The sequence below is a fragment of the Triturus cristatus genome, chromosome 9, assembly GCF_964204655.1.
Source record: "Triturus cristatus chromosome 9, aTriCri1.1, whole genome shotgun sequence".
NCBI classification, from domain to species: Eukaryota; Metazoa; Chordata; class Amphibia; order Caudata; family Salamandridae; genus Triturus; species Triturus cristatus.
The window spans coordinates 525773776-525800649 of record NC_140592.1 but is presented as its reverse complement, the minus strand read 5'-3'; the positions used below and the strand labels follow the sequence as shown (position 1 = coordinate 525800649).

Here is a 26874-nt window from a genome sequence, read left to right as displayed (position 1 = left end):
CATCAAATCACTAACCTTTAGCCTTAAAAAGATAGAGCTTACTCTGTCACCAAAGAAGAGGGAAAAAGCTGCAAGGCTGGATTGTATCCTCGAGGATCTGCATCTCTTCCAGCCCTCTGTCTTGGTCCCCTATTTAAACATACTAAGTAATGCTATTGCTATTGCGAAAGGTTAGTAAGTTAGTTATTAATTCAATTAAAAATGACTATTACTGCTGCCCAAAGCTATTCTTATAGCTGTGGGGGCCCCACATAATCCAAATTGTCACACCTATATGAGTGAGATGGTTAATAGTTATGTTGTTACTATCATTGGCAGCACGGCAGGGGAGATGTGTGGTGTAAGCTGCAGTGGCCTACTGACAATAGCCCTGGCACTTATTTTGTTTTCACAAATCAAGCACTGGCAGCACCCCTTTGCTACATATTAGGTTTGATCTAGATCACGAGAGGGTAGATCAGGTGGTTTTATTCAGCACATTTAGATACTGGGTGCATATTTGGGCCACACTGCAACTGTCCCTCTATCCTGCAGCTCTTTTTTTTTTTTTTTTTTTTTTTTTTTTTTTTTTTTTGAAAAAGTTTTATTAAGCAATAATTCGGTTACAAGTACGGGCCTACAACCACCCGGGCCGGCCGCTAGGTACAGAAGGAAATCTACACATATCAAAGCTACAATCAGTTCCCAGGGCACTGCCCTGCAGTGGCTCCAGATAGTTCTCGAGGAACAGGAAGCGTAAGTCCAACAATCACAAAAACAAAGGGACAAACAATACACAACAAAAGGCGAGTTATAAGGGAAACCAGTGCGGGTCAGGCTCCCCCCGGGAAACTCCAGTCAGGACAAGTGAGCAAACCGCTAAAGAGAGGAGTACCGGGAGGCCGGGGACGGAGGGGGGGGGGGGGGAGGGGGTCAAGGAAGATGAACGTCCATATGTAGTTGTTCCAGAAGGCGCCAGGAGCCATCAAGGGTCAGGGGGACATGGCGATATCAGTATCTACCAGGGGGGGCGTACAGATGCCTCCGCGAAACGCGTTCCATTGCCCCCAAATTCTACCCCATGCCCCCGGCTTGCCACGGGCCACATACACAGTCTTTTCCCTAAACATACACCAGTCCATATTCTCCTTCCATACTGACACGGTGGGCGGCCGTTGAGCGCCCCAAAGTTGCGCTATGTCCCTCTTGGCAATCATGTTCCCTAGGGCCGCCCACCGAGTCTGAGCCGCGCTGTAGTCATTGGGCTCCCACACATTCAGGACACAGCGACGCACCTCCGGCAGCAGCACAACCCCGGTGACCTGTCCCATAACCGTGTGGACCCGGCGCCAGTAGTCCGCCACCTCGCGGCACTCCCAAAGGATATGAAGAAAGGTGGCGCTGAGCCCACAGCCTCGCTTACAGAGCCCGTCGCCGGAAAATCCCATCGAGACCAAGCGCGGACCCGTCACATACACCCGGTGGAGAATCTTGAGCTGTACCAACCGAAGACGAGCCGGAATGGCAACCTCCTTGGGGGACGACAGTGCAGACTGCCAATCTTCGTCGTCCAATTCCACCCCGTCCCCAGTCCAAGCCTCCCGAAGGCGAACAAGAAGGTCCGCCCGGTGATTAATTAATTTTTTATAAATTAAAGAAATAGTACTATCAGGGACATGTCCATCAAGTACGCGGTCCTCGAGGGGCGAGGAAACAGGGATCTTGGTCCCCTCCCCGAAGACCGAGAGCAGGGCGTGTCGAACCTGGGCGTAGCGGAAAAACTCCCTGTCGGTCAGCTCGTATTCGGCCTGGAGCACCGCGAAAGTCTTTACCGCGCCCTTGTGCCACAGGTCTCCCACTTTGCTGATACCAATCGTGTCCCACTGGTCAAACCCCTTCGTGGTCCACAAGCTACCCAGGCGGTCGGAAGCAAACAGGGGAGTAGCACATGTTAATCGCTCATTCCAGCCCATGGCCGCAGTGGCAGCCCTCCAGGTCCGCACCGCAATCTTAGTAGGACCCGTAAGGGTCCGGCCAGCCAGGCGGGAATAAAGTGCCCTGTTGTAGTTCCCGCCGGGAAGCAGGAACCTGTCCATCTCATACGCCGGATTCAAGCCGGGCGCATACGTGGCGTGGTTAATGGCAGATAGCTGCGAGGCCCAATAGTACCTGCGAATGTCAGGAAGCGCGATGCCCCCGTCATACCAGGGGAGAGTGAGCTTGGCAAGAGCAATACGCGCCCGCCCGTCCCACACCAGTCTCCTCTGCAGGCTCTCCACCTCCCGAAAGTAGGCCACTGGGATAACATCGAAGGAGTTCTGGAGTGCATAGAGGAACCTGGGAAGGGACATCATTTTAAACAGCGCGGCCCGACCCAGCGGGGACAGGGGGAGCCTGCACCACCGGGCCGCGTCCTCCCGCAGCCGCCGAAGTGGACGCAGGAGATTCTGCTCATAGCGAGCCACCGGGTCCAGCGAAACGTATATCCCCAGGTACTTAAAGCCGCTCAGAGATATCTGAATCGGGAGCCGAGGCGGCAGTAGAGGAGGACCACCAGAGATGGGATAAACGCAGGATTTAGACCAATTGATCGTGAGACCCGAATTGTTCCCAAAGGAGGTCAGAACGTCAAAGAGGACGTTGAGTGACTGCCGCGGTGAGGTGAGATACAGGAGAATGTCGTCTGCATACAGCGAGACCCGATCTTCGAAGCCCGGGCCCCACCGGATCCCTCTAAGCGAGGGCTCCCAACGGAGCCAGGCAGCGAGTGGCTCCAGGGCGAGAGCAAAAAGCAACGGGGACAACGGGCACCCCTGCCTCGTGCCCCTGCCGAGGGCAAAGGGCCGAGAGACCCGCCCATTCACCACCACTTGAGCCATGGGTCCCGTGTAAAGGAGCCTCACCCAGCCAATAAATCCCTCTCCAAAGCCGAATTTATCCAAGACGGCCCAGAGGAATGGCCACTCAATAGTATCAAAGGCCATCGTGGCATCCAAAGAAACCAGCACGGCCGGTTCGGAGAGGAGCTCCGCCCTGGCAAGGGCACCGTGAAGACGCCGCAAGTTAAGAGCGGTGTTGCGGTGCGGGATAAAGCCGCATTGGTCCGGATGAATAAGGTCGCACACGACACTCAACAATCGATTGGCCAGGACTTTCGCCAGGATTTTGGGCTCCGCATTGAGCAGTGAAATGGGCCGGTAAGAAGTACAGCGGTCTCGCGGCTTGCCCTCCTTGGGGATAACGACTATAGTGGCCAAGCGCTGGTCGGCCGGAAGGGAACCCGCCGCGAGAGAGTCGCGGAACATGCGGCTGAGGAAGGGCGCAAGCTTATCAGGACGCAATTTGTATAGTTCAATGGGCAAACCGTTAGGACCCATAGCCTTGCCCGAGCGAAGGGAACGGATCGCGGTCGCTATTTCATCCGACGACAAGGGAGCGTCCAGCCGCTCCCGGTCCTCAACGGACAGGCCGGGCAGAGCAATATCTCTCAGTAGGAGGCGAGAGTCATCCTCATCCCTGTCAGTCACCGGGGAGTACACCGCCCGGAGGTGGTCAGCGAAACATTCCACAATCCCATCCGGCTCAGTCACACACACACCGTCAGCAGCACGCAACTCGGGGACCACACGATTCACTCTCTCCTTTTTGTCCAGCCACGCGATCAACTTTCCCGCCTTGTCCCCCGCGTCATACAATCGGCCCTGCTGCTCCCTATACATAGTTTTGGCCGCGTCAGTGACCAGGGACCTATATTCGAACTGTTTCAGGCTAAGGGCATGTAGCCCGTCCGGAGTAACATTCGCCTCCAGGGCCGACTCCAACCCCGAGATGTCAGTCTCCAGCTTCACCACCGCCTCGCTCCTAACCTTCTTGGCCACCACTATCTGGGCGAGGGCGTGTCCGCGTATCACAGTTTTAAAGGCTTCCCAAAGGGACAACGCAGACGACACCGACCCCTCGTTTTCACTGAAGTATTGGTCCATGGCCCTAACCAGGCTGTCACGAGTCGCAGGGTCCCGCAGGTACCAAGGGTTAATAGGAGCTACCCGCCCCGCAGACCGCGACCCGGTGTCAAAGAGAAGCCACAGCGGAGAATGGTCGGAGATACCACGCGCCAAGTGTCTGACCTCTCGAATCCGACCAGTCTGCGCCGCGGGCATAAGGAAGTAGTCCAGCCTAGAGAGACTCCCATGCGCCCCCGAATGAAAGGTGAACTGACACTGGGTCGGATGCATTAGTCTCCAACTATCCACCAAGCCGAAGGTCTCCAACATCCCACCCAGCCACGACTGGGCAGCGGGGAGGGTCCTCGGTGGGTGACGATCCAGTTCACCCGAAACCACAGAGTTAAAGTCCCCGCCCATGAGCAGGAGGCCGTCCGGAAGGTCAAGCAGCATTCGACCCAAGTCAGTAAAGGTGGAGTTCTGGAGACCCGGGGGGACGTAGGCCGAAACCAGGGTAAGGGGCTGCCCCCCCCACCTCCCAATCAAACACACATAGCGCCCTCTGTCATCCGAGACTATCCTCGTGATCTCCACCGGAAGGGAGGTTCGCAGGAGAATGCCCACCCCCCTGGAGCCTGTTGTGAAACCAGAATGGGCTACGAGGCGGTATCCCCCCCTGTTCATCGCATGGCAGACATTGCCGACCAAGTGCGTCTCCTGGAGAAACACCACATCAGGAGTCACACGACGCAAATATTGCAGTACAACACCCCGCTTAATACGATCCCCCAACCCATTGACGTTCCATGACATAAGCCTCAACCCGTCTCCCCCCATCCCCTCCAATAGATCAAGAGGCCCCCAGCCCGCAGCACGGTTCCCAAATATGGACAAAAATCAATACCTCGCCCTGTAAACAAAAAACACACAACAAAACAACCCCCCTTCCCCCCCAACCCCACCCCAAGTCCAACTCCCCCCACCCTGCACCCCTGCGGGCCAATGACCCCCCCCAACTTGCAGTGTGCCTGTCGCCCCCCTAACCCCACTCTACAAAAAGACCCCGGAGGAGGAAAGGGACCCGAACCCGCCCGCGCCCCTCACGGGTCCTGGTAAGACACAGTATGCAAAAGAAGTAAGACCCAACTGTACAGTGCAAAACCGCAAAAGCAAGGACCAAATGTCAGTCTAAGGGGACCCGTCACCTGCGGTGCCCCCAGAGGGCCCGGGCCGGCCACCCCCGTCCGGCAGCGAGTCCAGCCAGTCACTTGCGGCCACCGGAGAGTCAAAAAAGGCTGTCCGCTCTCCCTGCTCCACTCGGAGTTTCGCCGGGTAGATCATCGAATACTTCAGGCCCAGCTCGCGGAGACGGCGCTTCACCCCTTGGAATCCCATCCGCTGTTTCTGGACCAGTTGCGTGAAGTCCGGATAAAAATTGACGGTCGAGTTCTCGTAGCGGACCGGGCCACGGGTCCGTGAAGCCTGCAGAATGGCGTCGCGGTCCCTGTAGTGGAACAGTTTAGCCACGATAGGCCTCGGGGGGGCCCCCGGCCGCGGCCGGCCGCCCGGAACTCGGTGGGCCCGCTCCACGGCGAAGAATTTACTTAGGCCAGCCGGGGACAGCTGTTGCAGGATAAGTTCCTCGACCACGAGGTCCACCGGGCGGCCGTCTGAGGACTCCGGTACACCAATGATGCGGATGTTGTTGCGTCGGGCCCGTCCCTCGAAGTCCTCAAGCCGCCGGGCCATATGGTCGTTGACCACTCTAATGTCCCCAAGCGCGGCCCGCAGATCCGACACCTCCGCGCCCAGGGTGGAGGTCCGTGTATCAAGGGCCTGGACCTTCTCGTTGGTTTTGGAGAGGTCGGCCCGAATCAGGGTGACATCGATTGCGACAGTGTCGATCTTACGGGCCAGGGCCTCATATTGCGTCGCGATGGTTTCCCTGATGCCCTCGATGGCGCCCATAATGTCCTGCAGGGAAAGTTCCGCAGAGATGGTCGTGCCTCCCCCCGCAGCATCCGGGGAGAGGCCAGTAGCGCCAGGGGGCCCCCTGCCCTGGGTGTAGCGGTCCATGTTGTTGCTCTGGACCGCTCCCCCGCGCAGAGAAGCCTTGGTCTTGCGCCCCTCCGGACCCCCTTTGCCCGCCATGCGAGCGCAGTCTCTCAATGGGACCTCCGATCAAAAGGTTTGCGGGCGCCAGCAAAAGGACCACAAACTGCCGATGTGGGGGTCGGAGGCGTCAGGCCCACCAGTAGCAGATGGAAACAAGCCTCGGGCAGAGGCCCAGGAGGCACCTCGCCACCTTGAGCACGCACGCCAGCCGATCTCCTGAAGGCCAAAATCGAAACCGAAAGCGCTGACTCGGCAACTGGCACCGCGCTGAGGCCGCTGTTGTTCAATTGCAGCCCGGCCCCACGGGTCACCTTCACCCCGGCCACCTCCGCCGGGTGGGTCCCAAAAGTTCCGACGACGACAACTCAGGATTCCCAGGTCCAATTCGAGTTTTAAAAAGAGATATATGATCAGTTGGTCTTCATCTCCCAAATTCCATAAACCAAATCAGGATAATCTCAGGATATATTCCGAGGAGCAGAAAGGGTCCGGGGAGCCCTGTGCTCACGCGACCATCTTAGATGCGCGCTAGGCTCCTCCTATCCTGCAGCTCTTAAAGAAATGTTTGATCTGAACAAATAGTTAACTATTTCCTAGCTTCGCTCCAATAAACAACTATGTAAGTCACTTAAATAAGATGAGGCTTGGACCGAACCAAGGAAAATTGAGAAATCTATACTGAAAAAGGCAAGAAGCACGTATAGGGACAATGTGTTGCAAAATGTATGGAATGATCAAAGATTAGTGAGTATGTCCAGGAAATTCCTGCTGCCCAAGTGTAATCCCATGCTTGAGTCATATCTTAACCAAATTATCCCCAGTCATGCAAATAATGTATATATTAGATTTATAACTCATAATCTATCATTCAAGACTTTCACAGTAGGGTGGTCTAGGTTTTCTAAGTACCCTGAGCACTGCCCATTCTATCCCTTCACGAAGGAGACCGAGGAGCAGTCCTTTCTTTTTGCCCAGGGTATGCACTGCCCAGGCAGAGGTGGATCATCCCATTATGCAAATCACTGGGTATGAGACATTTCTGGGAGGTGCAAAGGTTATTGAGATGTGACACAACTAAATTAATAGTTTTTGCTACCTCCAAATGTTTATTTTGAGCATGGCAAGTGAGAGCGAGATACCTAAAACAAGGTAATACGTGATTAGTATCATAACTTAGCCAAGCCCCCTAATCTTTTCTTATCATGTTGTGTATCATGTTGTGTTGCCTTAAAGAGAATTAACTAACACGATGGACCCTGCAAGGAGGGTCTTGCGATTGTATGGTAGAGGGTTGTGGCCTTGGCTTATGCTAGCTTTCCTTTTTTTAATCAAGTTGCGTAAAAGCAACCGCCAGTATTGCACATACCCGGTCAATCACTCTTAATGGGAGTATTTGGTGGGTTATTTTAACTGTTGCAATTATATTGTGCTTTTATGAATTATGAAATGTTTCCTTTGGTTTTCTAATGTAAATGTATTTTTATATTTGTTTTACATTTGTAGAAATATTTTTAATGGGTTTCTCAAACCAAAATAAAATATTTTGATTGATTGATTGAATGCAGAATATTCTTTTGTACACCAGCTGAACTTGAAAGGGAATTTCCAGGTGTGTTAAAGAAAAGTATGATTTATGTTTTCATAACAACTGAAGGATGTTTATTTTTGACAATCATAAAAATGGAAAGCAGTGATTGACAAGGGGATTACTGCATGCAAGAGTCACATAAGATGTGGATTTTCTGTTACAGAGGATTTTCTCTCTACCTATTGATAAAATATTGTATGAAGACTTTTTTTTAGATATCATAATCTGTTTTAAGGTCAGATTATAGGGAAAACACACGTCTATTTGTTTATGAGCTGCCATAGCACTTTACTCATTTTCTGAGTTTGTAACGCCCAATTTAACTGAGTTATTGCCCACATCTAAGCCTGCCCTTGTTGCAAGACATACAAATCTTGTTTTAAAAGATTGAGAGCAGAAGAAATCATGGCTGATCGTGTGCATATTCATTTTAAATGTGTTTGAAAACCACTGTTGATAATTTTAAATGTACTTTGTATTATTAGTTTGTCGGTTTTCCAATTCTTTCTGCAGCTTCTCTTTCAGAATATGCCTGCTTTTATTTAAAGTGGCATACATCACGGGATATATAAATCTTTTATTTTTTCACTGGATGTGACCCCAGGAGAATATTACCTAAATCAATGTCTTCCCTAAGCTTTGATAGGGGTTCTTTCATAGCATTTAAACTGGATTGAGACATCCACCTTTGGCATCATTTACAACACTGTAAACAGTCAGAATCATAGGGGAAAATATCCGGGGTCTGGTCTGTTAGCTAATGAACCAGCAGCTTTGGACAGAAATCTGTGCAGACACACATCAGAATTCCATCTGAACTAAACATAGTTAAATGATATGTGCCATTTACTACCATTTCAGTTAAATCACTATCAGTGATGTTTTCTTTCCATTTTCATCCCGAAAAGTGTGTCAAATTGAACTTTGCAATTAATGGCGTCTTTAGATATTTGTAAGATGCACAGCTCATGCACATTGTCTGCGGCACTCTCTTATTTAGAAATATAATTTCTCTAGGAATCGTGCATGCCATAAACGGGGTAGCTGTCCTGTTCCACAGAAGTATCCGTAACCTCCAAAGGCATGTTTCTTTGCTAAACTAACTACTTCTTAAAATGTGTTTTTGAGTCTGAACCTTCTCTTACTTCTTTCTACTAATTTCAACTTCACGAGCCAGTCCACTTTTCTGTTTTACGTATTCGTCCTTTCTGCCATACTCAGTCTGTCCACCTCTGTCTGTCCTTTTACTGTCCTCAGAAACCTGCTTAGATTGAAGAGAATTGGCTATGAGAATACTGATACTGACGCAGCTGTCTAATTTTATCAGGGCCCCTCAAATTATATCCACCAATATAGGGATTTCTGCATTGGAAGAGATCCAGTTCTGTTTTCTGTTTTCTTTTCTGATTTTTCTTAGCTTTCTCTTTACTTTACTGGAGCCCCCTGTCTCACTTTTTGCTTTCAGTTGTGGCTTAGAGACTCGAGAACCTAAAGTATCAAGGCCCAGAGTGGTGTAAATTTCTGAAATAAATCTATACCTGGCAGATAAGCCCTAATAAGGACGAAACAGGTCCAGTTCAGGGAGGACTTGGCTTGGTAGTTCAGGCTGGACTGCTCATATGAAGCAGAGTCAAGACTGATTTGCATATGACTTGGTCCGAACTGAGGAGGCATGATGTGCAAAATAAGCCATGGATGTCATTTGGGGGTAGTCAGGGTTCGTTGCAGCTTTGACCTCTAGCTTGCTCCCTGCTACCCCTGACACTTCCCGTGCGGCCCCTGGCCTCAGAGGGCAAGCTAGAGGTCACAGCTGCGACACCCCACTACCTCCAAATGACGTCCATGGAAATAACAATGGACTGGGGTGTGGCCAAGTAAGTACCAGTGGCTAAGATTAATTCAAGCAGTCCTTCTATCATTTTTTTGTCTATTTTATGGTTTTAAATAAAGGCATTTCACACTTTCCATAATATGATATTATGTTTCAATATTAGAGGCAGAGTGTGTAGCCTTTCATTTTTGTAACAAATACTTACCACAAGACACTCAAACTCTTCATAATCAAATCTACCCTCCCCCTCCTCTTTTTGGCTCCTTGGTAATCGGGACAAACAATCAGTCTTCTTTGTCCTTCTACCAGCAATATCTTCATCATGAAAATGATGTTTCAACAGCTTTGAATTCAATCTCACCAATTTCTCAGTTGTCTTACTGTGTTCACATTGTTCCCATTTCAAATGGGCATACCAGGGGTATGAATAGTTCTTATATGAAATGTTGTCACCCTCACAAATGATTTAAATTATTCAACTACACACATGCAGTCCGGGATCTCCTGCTCAATGACCGAAAATTGATGTTGATGTAGCCAAAGTATGTGACACAATTGCAATGGTGTGGTCCCCGTTACCTCTACCTTGGGGCAAAACTGCACCAATGCCCATGTTACTGGCATCAACAGTGATGCACAATTATATTCCTGGAACATATGGGCAGAGAAAAGGTGCACTGGTAAGTTTCTTTTTGATTTCAACAAATGTGTGTTTTTGCTTGCACCCCATGAAAACTTAGCATTCTTCATTAAAAGGCAGTAATGTGGTTTGGCAATGGTGGAAAATATGTCAATACATTTTTAATACAATTCATATATTCCCATAAATGCAAGCAACTGATCATGATCCTTAGGCACAGGCCTCATTCGCTTTTAACAATACTGGCTTTGGAGAAATCCTTTTACTAGAAACTATGTGCCCCAGATAATCAAAGTCCAAAGACCCCAAACACACATTTATCCCATCTCAACCACAAAAGAGCTTCAAAAACTGCATCTACCGTTTGCACATGTTCACCATCACACTTGCCACAGACTACAACATCATCTTGGAATACCAAAATACAAGAGAGTCTGTGCAGCAGCTCTCCCATAAGACATTAGAAAATGGCTGCTGCAGAAGCTAAACCAAATAGCGTTCTGCAATATTGATACAAATCATTGGGAGTAGCAAATGCCATTAAATGTCTTGGCACAACCTGACGGTACGTCACATTTTGAGACAATGCTGTCACCAAATGTTAACATCTCATCTATTTTGGGTAAGTGGTGACCACCAACTGAAATTACTTTGTTGACACTTCTTATGTCAATACACATCCTGAGTTCCCTATTTTTCTTATGTGCCACCACAATTAGGGATACCCATTATGTTGAATTAGTGGGTTTAATTCCCCCATCAGCACACAGTATTTTCAATATTTAATTCAATTAATTGCGTATAGCAAAGGGTGGGGTATTTTAATTTGTAACTTTATTTTTTTTTATTTTTTTTTTTAAATATTTTTTGTTGTTGTTGACATTTTGTTTGTTTTTCATTTTGAACTAACTGGAGTAGGAATAGTAATTTTTACATGTCCACAATCCAACACTTTCCCTACTGTTGCACTCACTGGAGTGGGTCTAGTAAATGTTATCCCTCCGCTATCCAACACTTTCCCTACTATTGCACTCACTGAAGTGAAAAATTTAAGTTTAAAGATTTTTAAATAGTCTAATGTTTTAATTTATTATAGAATGTTTTTTAATATATAAATATATATCTATATTTGTTAAATTTTTATATAATTTAAATTCCACCTAGGCCAGGAAGTTTAAGGTCCTGATTTATTCTAAAACCACATAGCACACTCTGGGAAATAATAGTAATTTTAGTCCCTTAATCAGTTAGGAAGGAATGGATACACCTCCTACAATATCAGTTAGGAGTGGAATTGAAATATCCCCTACAATAGATCTTTGTGCTTTCATACACAACACCAGATTGTATTGACGTTGTTATTCCTCAAACTCATTTTGCACACTCTAGAAAAATTTCCCAACATTCTACATTTGGCACACTCTTTTCTTAGAACTAGACACTGCTTAAATGAGACTATACAGAACTTTAATCTACATCCGAAACAACAGCTATCTGTATTAAAAGTTTTCTTCCACTATGGTTGTCTGGCTCCACTTTTATCAAATTTTACCATCCACACCGCCGCTTCGACGTCTTTGTTTAATGTCATAGCATATTCCTTCAAGTCGTATAGCCTATTAGCAGCTTCAACAGCCTCATTCAACAATGGGTTATTTCATGTAATTAATCTCTCTTGTATACTTTTGTTATGATGTCTGGTTACCAACTGCTGTCTAATGATTTTTTCTGTGAAATTCTAAAATTCTCATTTCACAGCTAACCCTCTAAGTCATACCATATACATGTCAACAGTTTGTGAGGTTGACTGTTCTTTAGAAAATAACTTGTTTCTCCTCATCACCAAATTCGGTATCTGGCAAAATGTTTTCCCAGTGTTTTGATGGCCTTTTCATATTCATCTATTTCTTCTTCTTCATCCTTCTGCACATAAATAAATACTGTTCAAATATTACTTGACCTTCCATGTCTAATGAATGTTCAAGTAACCATCTCTTCCTATCAGTTTAAAACATGAAACCATCATTTTAAGCAAGCAAGCATCACATCACCTACTCTCTCACACTCAATCCACTTACTAACTCACACTCATACTCATTCATTCTCACTCATGCTTTCTCACACACCCTTACACTCATTCTTATTCATTTTTGTTCACTCGCATTCACTCTTAATCCCACTAATTCTTTCTGAATCATACTTAATAACACTCAGGCTCAGGTTTACTAACTTTTTGTGTCAGGTTTGCATCACTTTTGTGACGCAAACCTGTTGCAAAGTGCAAGGGTGGTATTTACTATCCAACGCAAATCAGGATTTTGATTGGATAGTTTCCCCAAAGCCACACAAAGTTGCACAATGTTTTGCTTCCAGTTACTTTGCATCAATGGGGCTTTCTGGGTTGGTGCATGAGCACTTCAATGCACCCACCCATGGGTTTAGACACAAATCCAATCTACAAACATTGGTAGAAAGAAATTTTCCCCAAAGTTTTAAGCATCACTGCGGCTGGTGTAAGGTGGAAAAATGTTTTAATTTTTCTTTGTTTTCCCAACTTTGCATGTGCGCTGTATTGTACAGCATACATTTAAAGTGGGAAAAGCCTTAAAGCATAGCTCTTGTACTGGAAGGGACCCCTTTCAGGATGAAACCAAAGCTTCAGAGAACACACACACCCTTGCACTATTGTGCAAGGGTGTGCACGTTGGGACACAGCTGCCAAAAGTATGCCAGCGCACAGGCAGAGAAAAAAATAGAATATTAATTACTATTAGTTTAATGGAAAGAGGGTAGTAGATAGGGTTTGAGGAGCTTGGCACTGATTTTGGCACCTCTGAGGCCAGGGACCACAAAGGTAGTGCCAGGAGTCGCAAAAGGCACTCCTAAACGACACCCATGCTTGATTCTCCTGAGCTCTGCCACTGATGTTTTTCTTTTACATAAACAGAAAGGCCTTTTTGCTGGTGCACACAAGCAATGTGTTCACCAGAGCTGGAAAGCAACATAAAAAACAATGTATTTCAATGGAAACAAGCATTGACAAAACTTTTACTTGTTTGCCCAGGATAACTGGGAAGATAATTTTGTCAGCACTCACTCCCTAGTGCTGCTGAATATATTTACCGACTGAATATATATATTGTAAAGCAATAATAATGGATACAGTGGTCGTTTTTCCACTAAGGCGGAGGAGCATCGCCCCACTGCTCAAAAGGGATAATAAAATGATAATAACATATCCTTATTATCATTATATTTTCCCTATTGCAGTCAGTGGTGGGGTGGGCGAGGCTGGCCAGAGCAGGGGAGGAGTGTTGTGCACTCCTTAGGTGCGTATGAACTGTTTGGCCGGCCATCTTGGGCGGACCAAAAAGTTTATGCGCACTATGCATGTTCATACCAGGCTTCATTACACAGCCTGGTCAGAAATATGCACTGGCAGCCTGTTCCAGTCTGAGTACCGATCCAAGGCGCTCAGACCAATCAAAACGCTGCATTGCAGTGTTGTGATTGGCTCAGGGGAGCCTGTCTGCCCGGGTGCTTCCTGCTGCCTCTGGGCGAGACAGGAAGAATAAGAGGACGAGGACAGAGGACGGAGGAGAGGTGGAGGTAAGCAGTTGAAGGTAAGTCCTTTTTTTATTGCATTCCTCCGTTGGACCCCTCCACCCCCCCAGCCTCGTCCAGTAGCAGCTGCTACTGAATGAATATAAAACCCCACTCAAAGATGGCCAGAAGACAAGTCATCGAGCAGTACACAGGACAGAGTAAAGTAGGACAAAGTATCCTGTAATATAGTGCAGGAGAGTAAGTCAGCACCTGGTAAGAAAGAAAAGGTTTGATTAGAACTGAAGAAGCCAGATAAAAAAATGACACTATAGCATTCACCTTGTAATAGATTAGGTTACTGTAGAGCAGTGAGTAATGAGTAGAAGAGACTAGAGTAGCGTATTACAGTAATTTACCATTTAGCAGGTGCTTACCAGGCGAATGTGATGCAGCAGGTGACCCTACACATGATAGTGGAACGGAAGAGGTGTACAAAGCTCATCCTGGAATCTGCAGCGGGTTTATCCTTCTGTGTTTCCATCTGCAGCATCTAGGAAGAAAAGGAACGAGTCAAGTTATGTTCCACACGCAGTATACCTCTCTCAGTCTTCAGCCAAATCCTCCTCACTTCCACTGGAAGTGGAAAGACGAAAAACAGGGGGATGAATTAGAAAGAGCCAATACAGGTTGGGTCAGCTCCCATGCAATTCACTAAGTGATGATACAGCCTCTGGGTGCCTGGATTTAAGCTGTCTGATTGTGGTCAATGCCGAAAAATGAATGACCTATGTGGTAACTTAAAGGACCCCTGACACCAACGTGATGAAACATTCAAAATAAAAGAAAAAGAATAGAAAATAAGCGCTCGCTACTCCTGTCCTAAACGAACATGCTTACACTTATCTCGAAGAAAGCAGCGCTTCTTATGAAGCCTTACAGCATTCAATGAGAATTCACCTATAAGCTGTTCCATTTATTTTTTGGTGAATCACACATTTTGAGTCGTAAATTGTAGGTCGTACTGTTGGAGGGATGGCTGGGAAAGGTGGTTCTGGGAGTGGTAATGTGGTATTCAGAGACTGACTTGTAAGGGGCCAGCATCTGCTGTTCACTTCTTGCATGACAATACATCCTGCGTCTTCCAAGAGTGTGTTGATGCATATTATAACTGACACATGAGAAAGACGTTTTTTTAAAAAAATTAACAAGATTGTAAAAGCCAGTAGGCCTGGTTGTTTCACAGGGGAAAGTGCTCCTTAATTGGTTGTTGAATTTAAGTGTGTGGTTTTCTGGAGGGTGAAATAAGTTAATCGCTTGGCACATGTATGGTTGAAAGAGTGAGTGACTGAACTCACAGATAATTTATATGGGAATGAGCATGTGAATGCTTGGATAAATGGCTATATTAATGGCTGAATAATGCAATAGTTGAACAATTGAAGACATGGGTGGGTTCCTGTATGACTGGGTGAGGGCAATAACAGATGCGGAATGCTTAGATGGATGGAGGGATGTTACACAAATCTTATAGAGTGAGACCTCAGACAGCAAAGTGTTAGACCTGGCATCCTTGGCATGGTTTCCCCCTAAATATTTCCTGTTAGACCTCCTGTTTTTGAAGACTTTGCTTTTGCTGAAGGACATGAAATGGCAGTAAAACCAGAAAGCCACCCTGGTCAAGTTTCCAGATAGCCAAAAAGTGTGGCCTATGAAGCCAGTGGAGTCCAGAGCCCTACAAGCCTGCCGGTCTGGCTCTTATGAGGGGAAGGAGTGTAAGAGTGATGTCATCCCCTTGGTGGACATCAAGACTCTCAGGAACCAATTAAGAACCCTACATGTCTATCGCCTCAAGCTCCAATTTGAGAGGTCTGAATTACCATGCTCTTAGTCATGAATGATGGGGTAGAAGAGGAGAACGAACCTCTCCCCAATCTCCGTTCTTCCAAGATGGGTCAGTGGAGTGTGTCAGCCTCTCCCCTACACTTACCTTAGAGTATCAGAGGGACTGCTGCCCATTGGTGGGGCAGTTTGCCTCACTCTTCTCCCTTATCCCAGTACTCAATACATGGTCCACCCATTATATTGATGTTGGGGACAGCCTGTCTGTGAAGAGTAAAATCTACAGGCTGTCTTATAAAGTGAGAGCCAGCATTAAAGAGGAGGTCACCAAGTGTCTGGAGTTATGGGTTATTGAGCCCTTAAACATCCCTTGGTCCAGCCCAGTGTTGTCGGTGCCCGACACTGCCGCTCCAGGTGCCACTCCAGGACTTAGGTTCTGCATGGACTACTGTGGGCTCAATGCAATCTCTAAGACTGGCACACACCCCATTCCCAGAGCTGATGAGCTCATAGATCAGCTAGGAGGTTCCAAGTTCCTCAGCATGCTTGATTTAACGTCTGGGTACTGGCAGATTGCTTTGACCACAGGGGTGAAGGGCCATGCTCATAAGTTATGGACCTACTCTAGAATCACAATCCGATGGTTCTTTTTAGAAGCATGCAAGCATAGAGCGGAGAAAGATGTTATTAATGCCAATATATGCAACAGGAATTTCTCTGGACAAATAGTAAAGACAGACAACTACGTCAGGTTAGTTAATTTATTACAAAGCCAAAAATAACTGGACATAAAGACACCTCAGAATAAGAGTGTAGAAATACATCGGAATCAACATAAATCCAAATCTGTAAATAATGTTGAGGTTATTCAACATGCACAAAACAATTTACTCAAGAAATGGGATGCAGTGGATCTAAAAGCATGAGTCCAAATACCCTGCATCAAGGGTTGATGAAAATAAAGCATCAAGCTATCCCTACACTAGCACGAACATGACATCCCTACTTAAGCATCTTCAGGGAAAGGAATAAAAGGTGTCAGCATGTGAAGTATTCCTAAGACGTCTCTTCACCATCGATGGGTCCAATATCATCAAGCTATAGAGACAGAACTCGTTCTAAGATGCTTTCTCTCTGGAGGCTAAAGAGAAACAGTACCGGTGTTTTTCCCAAGAGTCCTTGCAGGTCATGCCATCTACTGTTAACACGATCTCAAAGGTAATTTTCCATTGGATAGCAGTGTTCCTAAACTGCAACATGTTGACCTTGATTCCCAGGCCTTCTCAGGTGTGAAAACACAACAATTTGCCTTATCGGCTTGAGCTTACGATGCATCTCCTTCTCCCCTTGCCTGACTAATGACACAAAGACATTATTCTAGCTAACAAGGGCGCTTCTTCCACCTGCAATATAAAATGTGAGAAAGAACGAAATCCACAACAAATACAAAATTTTAACTGTTAATTCTAAAGCAAGAGCTTTCAGGGAAGTGCCTTTCAGGCATACAAGATTCAGCTAACATAAGAAAATGGCAGAAGAGCTCAACGAAATTGCATAGGAAATAGGGCACGTTCAGTAAAATTTTCTACCTACATGCAAAACGACACGTTAATAAACATTTTTAATGAATGAATGATTGTCAATTGCACACCACGAGTTATTCTCGTTAATGTTTTCTGCTAGTTACTTTCTATGTTAATTCTTCAAGTTACTATTCAATGGCCTAAATACATCACATTTCACGTTATTACATTTCAAGATATTAACACTTCGGGGCCGATTCCGATACCGGGTCGGACAGCTGTCCGTAGCCTCACCATGCGACCGACACGTACCCGTAGCTGGTCCGTCCTGTAGAGTAAGTACGATGCGCATAACTGCCAAAAACACGACCGACACGTCGGCTGTGATTCAAGCTCCATTCTCCGTCCGAGCCATAACTCCTAACGCTGATCCGAGTCGCACGGAAGCAGTATCCATAGCAGTTTCTGGCATGACAAGTACGATGTGTACTTCCTACGTGCCGGACGGGTCGCCACGTACGGCACGTCAGAGCATCCGGAAAACAAGCATATCAGCTACGATTCGCGACACAACTCAATACACGGCCACGAGACGGACCTGCTTGCAGCGGGTACGAGACGGAACAACAAGCAGCGTGTACGACACGAACACATCATGAATCCCATCGCGCAGGTCATACCAGTACTCTACATCTATGACCGGATCAGGAACAGACGCCGACGGCGCAGGCGGTAAGTCAGACACCTACCACATAAACAAACGACACGTACCCGCAAAATGGCACACACACACAGGGGACCCACATTCTGGCCACTAACAACAGCCCACCATAGGGGTTGCATGGCCAGCAACACTGCCACCCCCACCCATAGGGCACCTATTGCACATCACTCCTGCCACCCCCACCCATAGGGGACCTGTTGCCCATCACTACTGCCACCCCCAGCCATAGGGCTCATGTTGCCCATCACTCCTGCCACCCCCACCCATAGGGGACCTGTTGCCCATCACTACTGCCACCCCCACCCAGGATTAATTCTGCACAATTATGTGATATGACTCACAGGGACAGCAGGCCAAATCACAGAAACAGCATCCAGACAAAGGCCCACAACAGCAATACCAATGAACTGGTGCAGATGCACGAGCACAAACAGGCAAACTCACACTGCATATCTGACACAGCATGTGTGTGTGTGTGTCACAGTATCCCCAGGCAACTACACAACACATGAGGGGGGGCTGAACCACTGTGACACAGACTTGGACACAGTGCCATACAAAAGTAAACCATCATTGGGACACCCGCAGTGGGCAATCAGGCATTGGGAGATGAGAGGGAGCACAACAGACACATGTGACACAAGCTGGAATGAACACCAACTAACACAGCAAGAGACTGACACACAACAGCACTACCCCAGGGACCAGACTTTGGGGTGACACAAGCATGCATGACACCTCCACTGTGATGACAAAGGCAGATGTCGTACAAACTGGGAAACCCAGACATGTGTCCTGTGCCACAAATGTACATCACACATACACAAACACAAATCACTCACCATGGCCCCTCATCCATGGACAAACGGGAGCTAGGGGACCATCCATGCAAACATTTACATCAGTCCACCCTCAACACCACACACCCTGAACTGCAACACTGAAAGGTACCACCTAGGGACGACTACATGATTTAGCAAATAAACAGGTGCCTTGAGGAACCCTGACTGTGTCCCATCTGTGTCTGACAACATCATCACCACTCAGAACTGACAAATCCCAATGATGACCACCAATTAACAGTAGTGTGTCATGCATCCACACATCTGGTAGCCCATTGGAAAAGTAGTGGGATGAACCCAGTACTACTCAGCAAGCATCAACAACAGGAACATATCAAGGGAACACTGTCTGTGTATGAACAGGGATGTGGACACACACACATGCTCATACAACACACACCATGGGCCCAGGCCATGTCACTGGACAACACACTTACTTGAGGGGACCCAACTCCTGTGAAAGCCCAGCTGTGCCAAACATATTCACCACACGTCTCACTCATGTCTGCAGAACACTTGGTAAGTCAGTCATCAGTTACCACACAATGAAGGCTCTGATCACAACAGCCTGGGTACGTGAGTCTCCCCTAAGTCATCTGCACATACCCAAAACATATGTCTAGCAAGTTGCACAGAGGACCCAGTTGCTCCTATACCAATGATGCCCACACCTGTAGGTCCAGTGTTGATGAGCACAAAGTCTGTGGAAGTGACAAATTGGGCAATGGGAAGCACATCATATGTACAGGGGTGCAAGCCAGATGTGACCATGCAAATGAAATGCTCACAGAGATGTCCACAAATAGTTGATCCTGACACACCCAGGTAGCTGCAAAGGATGACATGGATACCCACCAGAATAGGATACATATCTCATGGATCACAGCAACACATCAGTATTCAAGATTGAAAACAAAGCATCACAGGTGCAAGGGCATGTTAAACATCATCAACATAATGTACAGCTAAATCAAGTTCACAGGGATAAAGAAAAAAGCTTTATTCAGCGTATTAAAAGTTAAACGTCTGTTCAAACAAAAGGCCAATGGCCAGTCCATGTCCAAATGCCAAGGAGTGAAGTAGAGTGACAACTGTCACACCTTGCTTGCCTGCACTGCTAAGGACCGGGGTCATCCCCTCGGAGGGGCATACATGGGGGCAGGCCAGGCACCGCAGGGACAGGATCAGGGCGCAGCAGAAGGAGGCAGTGAAGAGGTGGTGGATGCAGGCGGGACACTTGCAACTGCAGTGGAGCTGACTGAAGTGGTGGGTGCTGTCACAACTGTGGGGCACAAGTCAGATGGGGTGGGTGCCGGCACAACTCCAGTGGGCAGGTCAGATGGAGTGGATTTGGTCACCACTGCAGTGCCCAAGTCAGACGGGGTGGTCGTGGACTCCAATGCAGTGCCTACATCCATGGGAGCGGAATGGGGGGGCAGGTGAGGTCGGCAGGGCAGGGGGGGACACGGTCCCCACATCAGTGGCACTAACCGTCTGACCAGCTGTGGAGGAGCAAGTGCTAGGGGGGGGATGTCCTTAGCATTTTTGGGGATGGTGTATCTGTGGGTGAGGGAACCCGGGGCAGGGAGTGGCGGGGGAACCTCTGGAGTGGTGGCCTGGGGGATGAAGGATGGAGACTTGGCCTTGGAGCTGCGTGGTGGCGGTGGGGTCTTTCTCTTCTGGCGCCGGGGGGACTTGCGGGTGGGGGTCTCTGTCTGACTGCACCTGGGGGAGGGTGTCCGGGTGTGAGGTGCACTCCCCTCTGTGTGTGGGGACTTCCTCTTCCCCTTGTAATCAGGATCTGCTGGGTCGGTGGGGAAGAGGCCAAGGTCACAGAGGAAAAGCTTCTGGGGAGATGGGGTTGCAGGTGATGCAAGGGAAGGGTGCTAGGAGGGAGATGTCTCGGAGGACTGCGGAGTTTTTGTGGATGACTGTGTGTGTGTCTGCAAACTAGCCCCTGTGAGTGTGGTATCAGTCCCCTGCGCTTGCTTGTGTGCACGTCTAGACCTTGGTTTGGGTGTTTCTGTGCTTGGGACAGGTAGGGTGCTAGGAATCGTGGGTGGTGCAGGGGTAGGAGGGGTGCGGGACTGTTGGAGGAGGGACACTCTACTTGTGCCCCCGTTTTTCACCATTCCCTTCTTTTCTGTACTGCTGTTTTGCCATTCCTGTATTTTGCTGGGCCCCTGATTATTTAGATGTCCCCGTGCACCCGTGATTGTTCCCGCCGCTTCTTCCCCTCCCCGCTCTCCGCCGCTGCTCCCCTGCGGCCCGCCCCCCTTTTCTTTCTGTTCCTGCCATTGGCCACCCCGCTCCCGCCTCCCAGCTGCTCCTCCCTCCCACTTCGCCATTTATGGAGGTCGCCGCACGGAAGCGCAGCGGACGTGCGCAGCGGGCACGCCGATTGTGCGCTGAAGGCGCGCCAAAGGCAAGCCCGTCTACGCCAGTCCGTGCATGGACCGCGCCCAGCGCCAGGACCCCTGGCCCCCGAGGACGCCATCCCACTCGACGGACTTACGACGACACCACCCTCAACGCACTCAACGCCGGACGGAACCCCGCCTGCTACCGAGCCACCCCGAAACGCACCCACGGACCCTTCACCTGTCAAGCCTGCAAGTTCACCTGCCTCCGGACCTGCACCGCACCCGCCAAGCCGAGCACCAGCAACAACCACCTCAAGTGCATCCTGCTCAACACCCGCTCAGTCCACAGAGACGCCGTGGAACTTTAGAACCTGCTCGACACAACATCACCAGACGTCGCCTTCCTCACGGAAACCTGGATGAACGCCTCCTCAGCGCCCGACATCGCCATAGCCATCCCGGACAGATACAAGATCACCCGGAGGGACTGCGTCAACCAGACTGGAGGAGGCATCGCCATCGTACACAAGAACACCATCCGCATCTCGACCAACTCCAATGACACCTTCACCGCCGCCGAACACCTCCACTTCCAGATACACACCGACCCCAAGACGACCCTCAGAGGCACCCTCATCTACAGACCCCCGGGTCTGCTCACACAATTCAGCGAAGACATCGCAGACTTCATCAGCCCGCACGCCCTCGCCTCCTCTTACTACATCCTCCTAGGGGACCTCAACTTCCACCTGGAGAACAACAAGGACAGCAACACCACCACCCTGCTGGACAACCTCGCCAACCTCGGACTCAAGCAACTGGTGAACACCCCCACCCACTACGCCGGCCACACGCTTGACCCCGTCTTCTCCTCCAGCATGCACATCTCCTTCAGCCACTCCACCGGACTTCACTGAACTGATCACAGCTGCGTCCACTTCAGCTTCAGGAGAAACACGACCCACCACCACCCACAACAGATCCCTCGCCGTAGCTGGAGCAAGATCACCGCCGAGCAGCTCACCACCTCCCTCCGCCAGAACCCCCCCCGCCAGCACAACGGACCCCAACGAAGCAGCCAGCAACCTCACACAGTGGCTCACCAACTGCGCCGACGACCTTGCACCACTAAGGAACCCTCCCAGCAGGCCCAGAAGCAAGAAAGCCCCCTGGTTCACCAACGAACTCAAAGACTCCAAGAAGAACTGCCGCGCCCTCGAGAAAGCCTGGCGCCACGATCAGACCTCAGACAACATTACCGCCCTCAAGCACGCCACCCGCAAGCACCACCAGCTGATCCGCACCACCAAGAAGACAGCATTCAAAGAACGACTGGACAACAACGCCCACGACAGCAAGGAACTCTTCAGCATCGTCAAAGAGCTCTCCAACCCCAGCACTGGAAACAACGACATCACACCCTTGCAAGACCTCTGCGATTCCCTCGCCTCGTTCCGCAAGATCGCCGACATACACAACAGCTTCGGTGCACCAACCACGCACCCAACCGCCGAACCAACGCCCCCTACCACCACCCTCTGCAACTGGACCCCGGTCAGCACCGAAGACACCACCCGCACGATGAACACCATCCACTCCGGATCACCCACCGACCCCTGCCCCACCACGTCTTCAACAAGGCCGACAAGGCCGACTCCATCATCGCACCCCAACTGCGGGACATCACCGCCACCTTTCCGAAGAGCTGGAAGCACGCCGAGCTCAGCGCCCTCCTGAAGAAACCAACAGCGGACCCCACCGACCTCAAGAACTTCCGCCCCATCTCGCTCCTCCCTTTTCCTGCCAAAGTCATCGAGAAGACCGTCAACAGACAGCTCGCCGCCTTCCTTGAGTCGAATGGATCCCTCGACCCCTCGCAGTCCGGCTTCCGAGCCAACCACAGCACCGAGACCGCCCTGATCGCAGCCACCGATGACATCAGATCCCTGCTCGACAACGGGGAAACAGCAACCCTCATCCTCCTGGACCTCTCCGCAGCGTTCGACACTGTCTGCCACCACACCCTAGTACAGCGCCTCAGCAACATCGGAATCCAAGGGAAAGCACTAGAGTGGATCATCTCGTTCCTCGCTGGAAGAACCCAGAGAGTCGGCCTCCCCCCGTTCAGATCTGAGGCCACCGAAGTCATTTGCGGCGTACCACAAGGATCATCACTCAGCCCAACCCTCTTCAACGTCTACATGAGCCCCCTCGCAGCCATCGCACACCAACACAACCTCAACATCATCTCCTACGCCGACGATACCCAGCTGATCCTCTCCCTCACCAATGACCCCGCCACCGCCAGAACCAGCCAACACGAAGGGATGAAAGACGTCGCTGAGTGGATGAAGAACAGCCGCCTGAAACTGAACTCAGACAAAACGGAAGTCCTCATCCTGGGATCATCACCCTCCGCCTGGGATGACTCTTGGTGGCCCCCCGCCCTGGGCACCACTCCCAAGCCAACGGACCACGCACGCAACCTGGGCTTCATCCTGGACTCCTCCCTCTCGATGACCATACAAGTCAACGCCGTCTCCTCATCGTGCTTCAACACCCTGCGTATGCTCCGTAAGATCTTCCGTTGGATCCCCACCGAGACCAGGAAGACCGTCACCCAGGCACTCGTCACCAGCCGACTGGACTATGGGAACACCCTCTACGCCGGAACCACAGCCAAACTGCAGAAAAGACTCCAACGCATCCAGGACGCCTCCGCACGACTCGTCCTGGACATCCCACGACACTGCCACATCTCCGGCCACCTGAGAGACCTGCACTGGCTCCCCGTCAGAGAGAGGATCACGTTCAGGCTCCTCACCCATGCACACAAGGCTCTCCACGACCTGGGCCGCAAGTACCTCAACGACCTCCTGACCTTCTACACGCCCACCCGCCAGCTACGATCGGCCAGCCTCGCCCTCGCCGCCGTACCACGCATCGGCAGAGCCACCGCCGGAGGAAGATCCTTCTCCTACCTGGCAGCCAAGACTTGGAACTCCCTCCCCATCCATCTTCAGTTGACCCAGGACCATCTTTCCTTCAGGAAGCAACTCAAGACCTGGGTGTTCGTGCAGTAACTTACCCCCCTCCCCCAGCGCCTTGAGACCCTTCCGGGTGAGTAGCGCGCTATACAAATGCTTGATTGATTGATTGACACAGATGCCGTCAGGGAGGAGGCCACGGACTGATTGTCCTCTGTAGGGCAGACATGCCCAAGGAAATGCCCTCCATGAATGACACCAGTTGTGTCAACAGACCTGTGTGTGCATGGAGGACCTTCAGCATCGACGTCTGCCCTACATGGATCTGTCTAAGTCCACAGACTCCTCACTCAGGGCAGCAGGGGACACAGGGGAAGGGGGTGCGGTGCCTGGCACAAAGGAGACATGCTCACAAACACGGGAGTCCACAGGGACCTCTGGGATGGGAGCCGATGGGAGGGTGGTGGTGGCGGTGGCGGGGACAGCCTCACTAGCTGGGGTTTGGTGGCTGCTGACACCCGCCTCCACAAGGGAATCATCCTCAGAGCTGCTGTGGCCCTCAGCTGGGGGGTATGGTGCTGACAACTCCTCTGTGTGGCTCCACTCGCCCTCTGTGCCACTGGGTCCACCGGACTCCTCTCCTTCTGTCCCTGTAAGGCTCTGTGGCTCCTCCTGGTCCGTGGAGCTGTCCCCTCCTGTGGCCGTGGATGTATCTGGATAGGAATAGGAAGTAAGAGAACAACATCAGTCACCTGCACCGACTGCACACACCACAGTGAGTACATCACATCACAGGGCAAACCCTGGTATCATCAGCTGAACACAGCTCAAAGTGCCAACACTGTTTAGAATAAGACAATTGTCATTCTCAACATCAACCATGGCACACATATCCCTCCTTGACTTGCACACATATGTCTGTTGCATGTTGGATGCTAACACCCCAATGTGCCAACATGCACCACCCACACATTAGTTGTACATGCAAGTGAACATGTAGGAGTATGTCACTATACACACAGCACATCTCTTGCTACTGACTCAGGACAGGTGTCCGGATGAAGGGATGGGCAGAGACTCATTTCACATGCTTGTGATGCATGCCAGCAACACACACTATGATGTACTCATGTCCTGATGGGCAATGCCACAATGGGGTGCATGGTGCACACTTGAACACAATGCAGGATCACTCATAGCAAGTTAAATGCCATGACACTGGGATACCCTGAAAGTCAGTCAACACTGTCTCCTGTCACAGGGGCAGGGCATCAAGACAACAACAATATGCACTGACTCACAATCCTAGCTCAGGGGTAAAGCTAACTCTGCAGATGACCGGCGCACTTGTTCATCCCATGCAAACAACATATCCAGGACCCAGAAGACCCCACATCATGCAAATCAGACATATGAGCCTCTGCAAACACAAATCCCTGTACATTAACACATCACAGTCTACCATGCATGTAACCCAGCTGCATGAAGGGCACAGTTGCATACACCATTGTGCGCTGTCAGATGATCACACACCTATATGTAACACAGGTCTTGTCTCTCACAGTCACATCTCAGATGTCATGCTGACCCTCTGAATCATGGACACCCCAGTTGTACGTAACAACAAGCCATACCCTAATGACACAGAGGCAGACACCTGAGGGCACATGTCACTAAGCACAACCTGCAATTTCATACACAGTAGTGGGATTACAGAGTGTTTCTAAATGCCCTTTAGGAGGCATGACTGGCCAGGTCTACGTGAAACAGTGTTTGGCCCTGGACAGTAGTCAGGTGGCTAAGCAAGTGTGACATACTTGATATGCATACTCCTGAGGAACCAAAATTGGAGTCCCCTGCTGCATTGGTTTGTTTGGAATACCCCAGCCATATGTTGCGAGTCAGACCAGCAATTGGTACACATCTCAAGGGCACTCACAGATCACATGTCAGATCTCAGGCACTGTGTAAACAATTGACCCACCGATGAAACACACAACAGAGTCACAGGAACAGATGCTGACCGGTAGCTGAAGGATAGCTGACTGCAGGGACACAGTGCCCTAGTGACACAAGCAACAGACTGTAGGAGCCACACCTGTGGAACAGATGAGGAGGGTGCATCACACAATTGAGTGGCATGAGTATTGGACTACAAGACCTACATAATGTGGAAGTGTGACCAGGCCAAAAGACTGCTATTAGCATGTCAGACATAGTACACAGATCAGGCATTGACTTACCCCCTTCCTGCTGCTGTCTGGCCTTCAGCTGCCTACAAGGTCCGGGAAGACCACCGCCAGTATCCGGAGCATGTGGGGAGTCAGGATCCGGTGTCCGCCCCTCCTGCATGGAGGTGACAGCTTCAGCTGGACTCTAGCTATCCTCCGGGTCCAGCCCCGAAGGTCCTGCCACCTCTTCTGGCAGTTGCGGATCCGTCGCTTGTAGACCCCCACCGAACGAACAGCCCGGGCGATGGTCAGCCAGATCTCCTGCTTCTGGTGGGCATCAACCTGTGAGGATGACAAAGTGAAACGTACATTAACACACATGCCCAAGATTTATGCGATTTGGGAAAAAGGGGGTGGTGATGGACAGAGTTTCTGAATGATGCAGAATACTCTTACCAAGTCAAGAGATCATGGTTTTAATCCATCACCGTTTTTTAGCTCACTGCACCATCCCAGCTCAGAACCTGGCTACATGCAAATTAGTCTGTACCTGTCCCAGTGCATGATGGGAACAGGGCAAACCAAACTACCAAGCCAATTCTTATACTGGGAAGGAAACAAGCTTCCGGGGACCGGTTTCTGGCATCACAGCCTTCGTCGGCCCGGCTTGCCTGTATCCTGATGGAGCAATGAGCAAGGGACTCACGTCTGAGCATACCCTCCCACACTGAGTGTGGATAAATTCGATTTGGGAAAAAGGGGGTGGTGATGGACAGAGTTTC

The 26874-nt window shown here is 49.7% G+C and overlaps 1 protein-coding gene across 1 annotated transcript in view; it reads right to left on the bottom strand.

Annotated features, from left to right (window-relative positions):
- LOC146798239 (solute carrier family 22 member 6-B-like) overlaps window positions 1-26874 on the bottom strand; it is a 1062737-nt gene that overhangs the window by 453672 nt on the left and 582191 nt on the right. The window contains exon 6 of the mRNA XM_085625517.1: window positions 14078-14193. Within this exon, the coding sequence (XP_085481643.1) occupies window positions 14078-14193 (116 nt within the window). The remainder of the gene's footprint in view (window positions 1-14077; window positions 14194-26874) is intronic.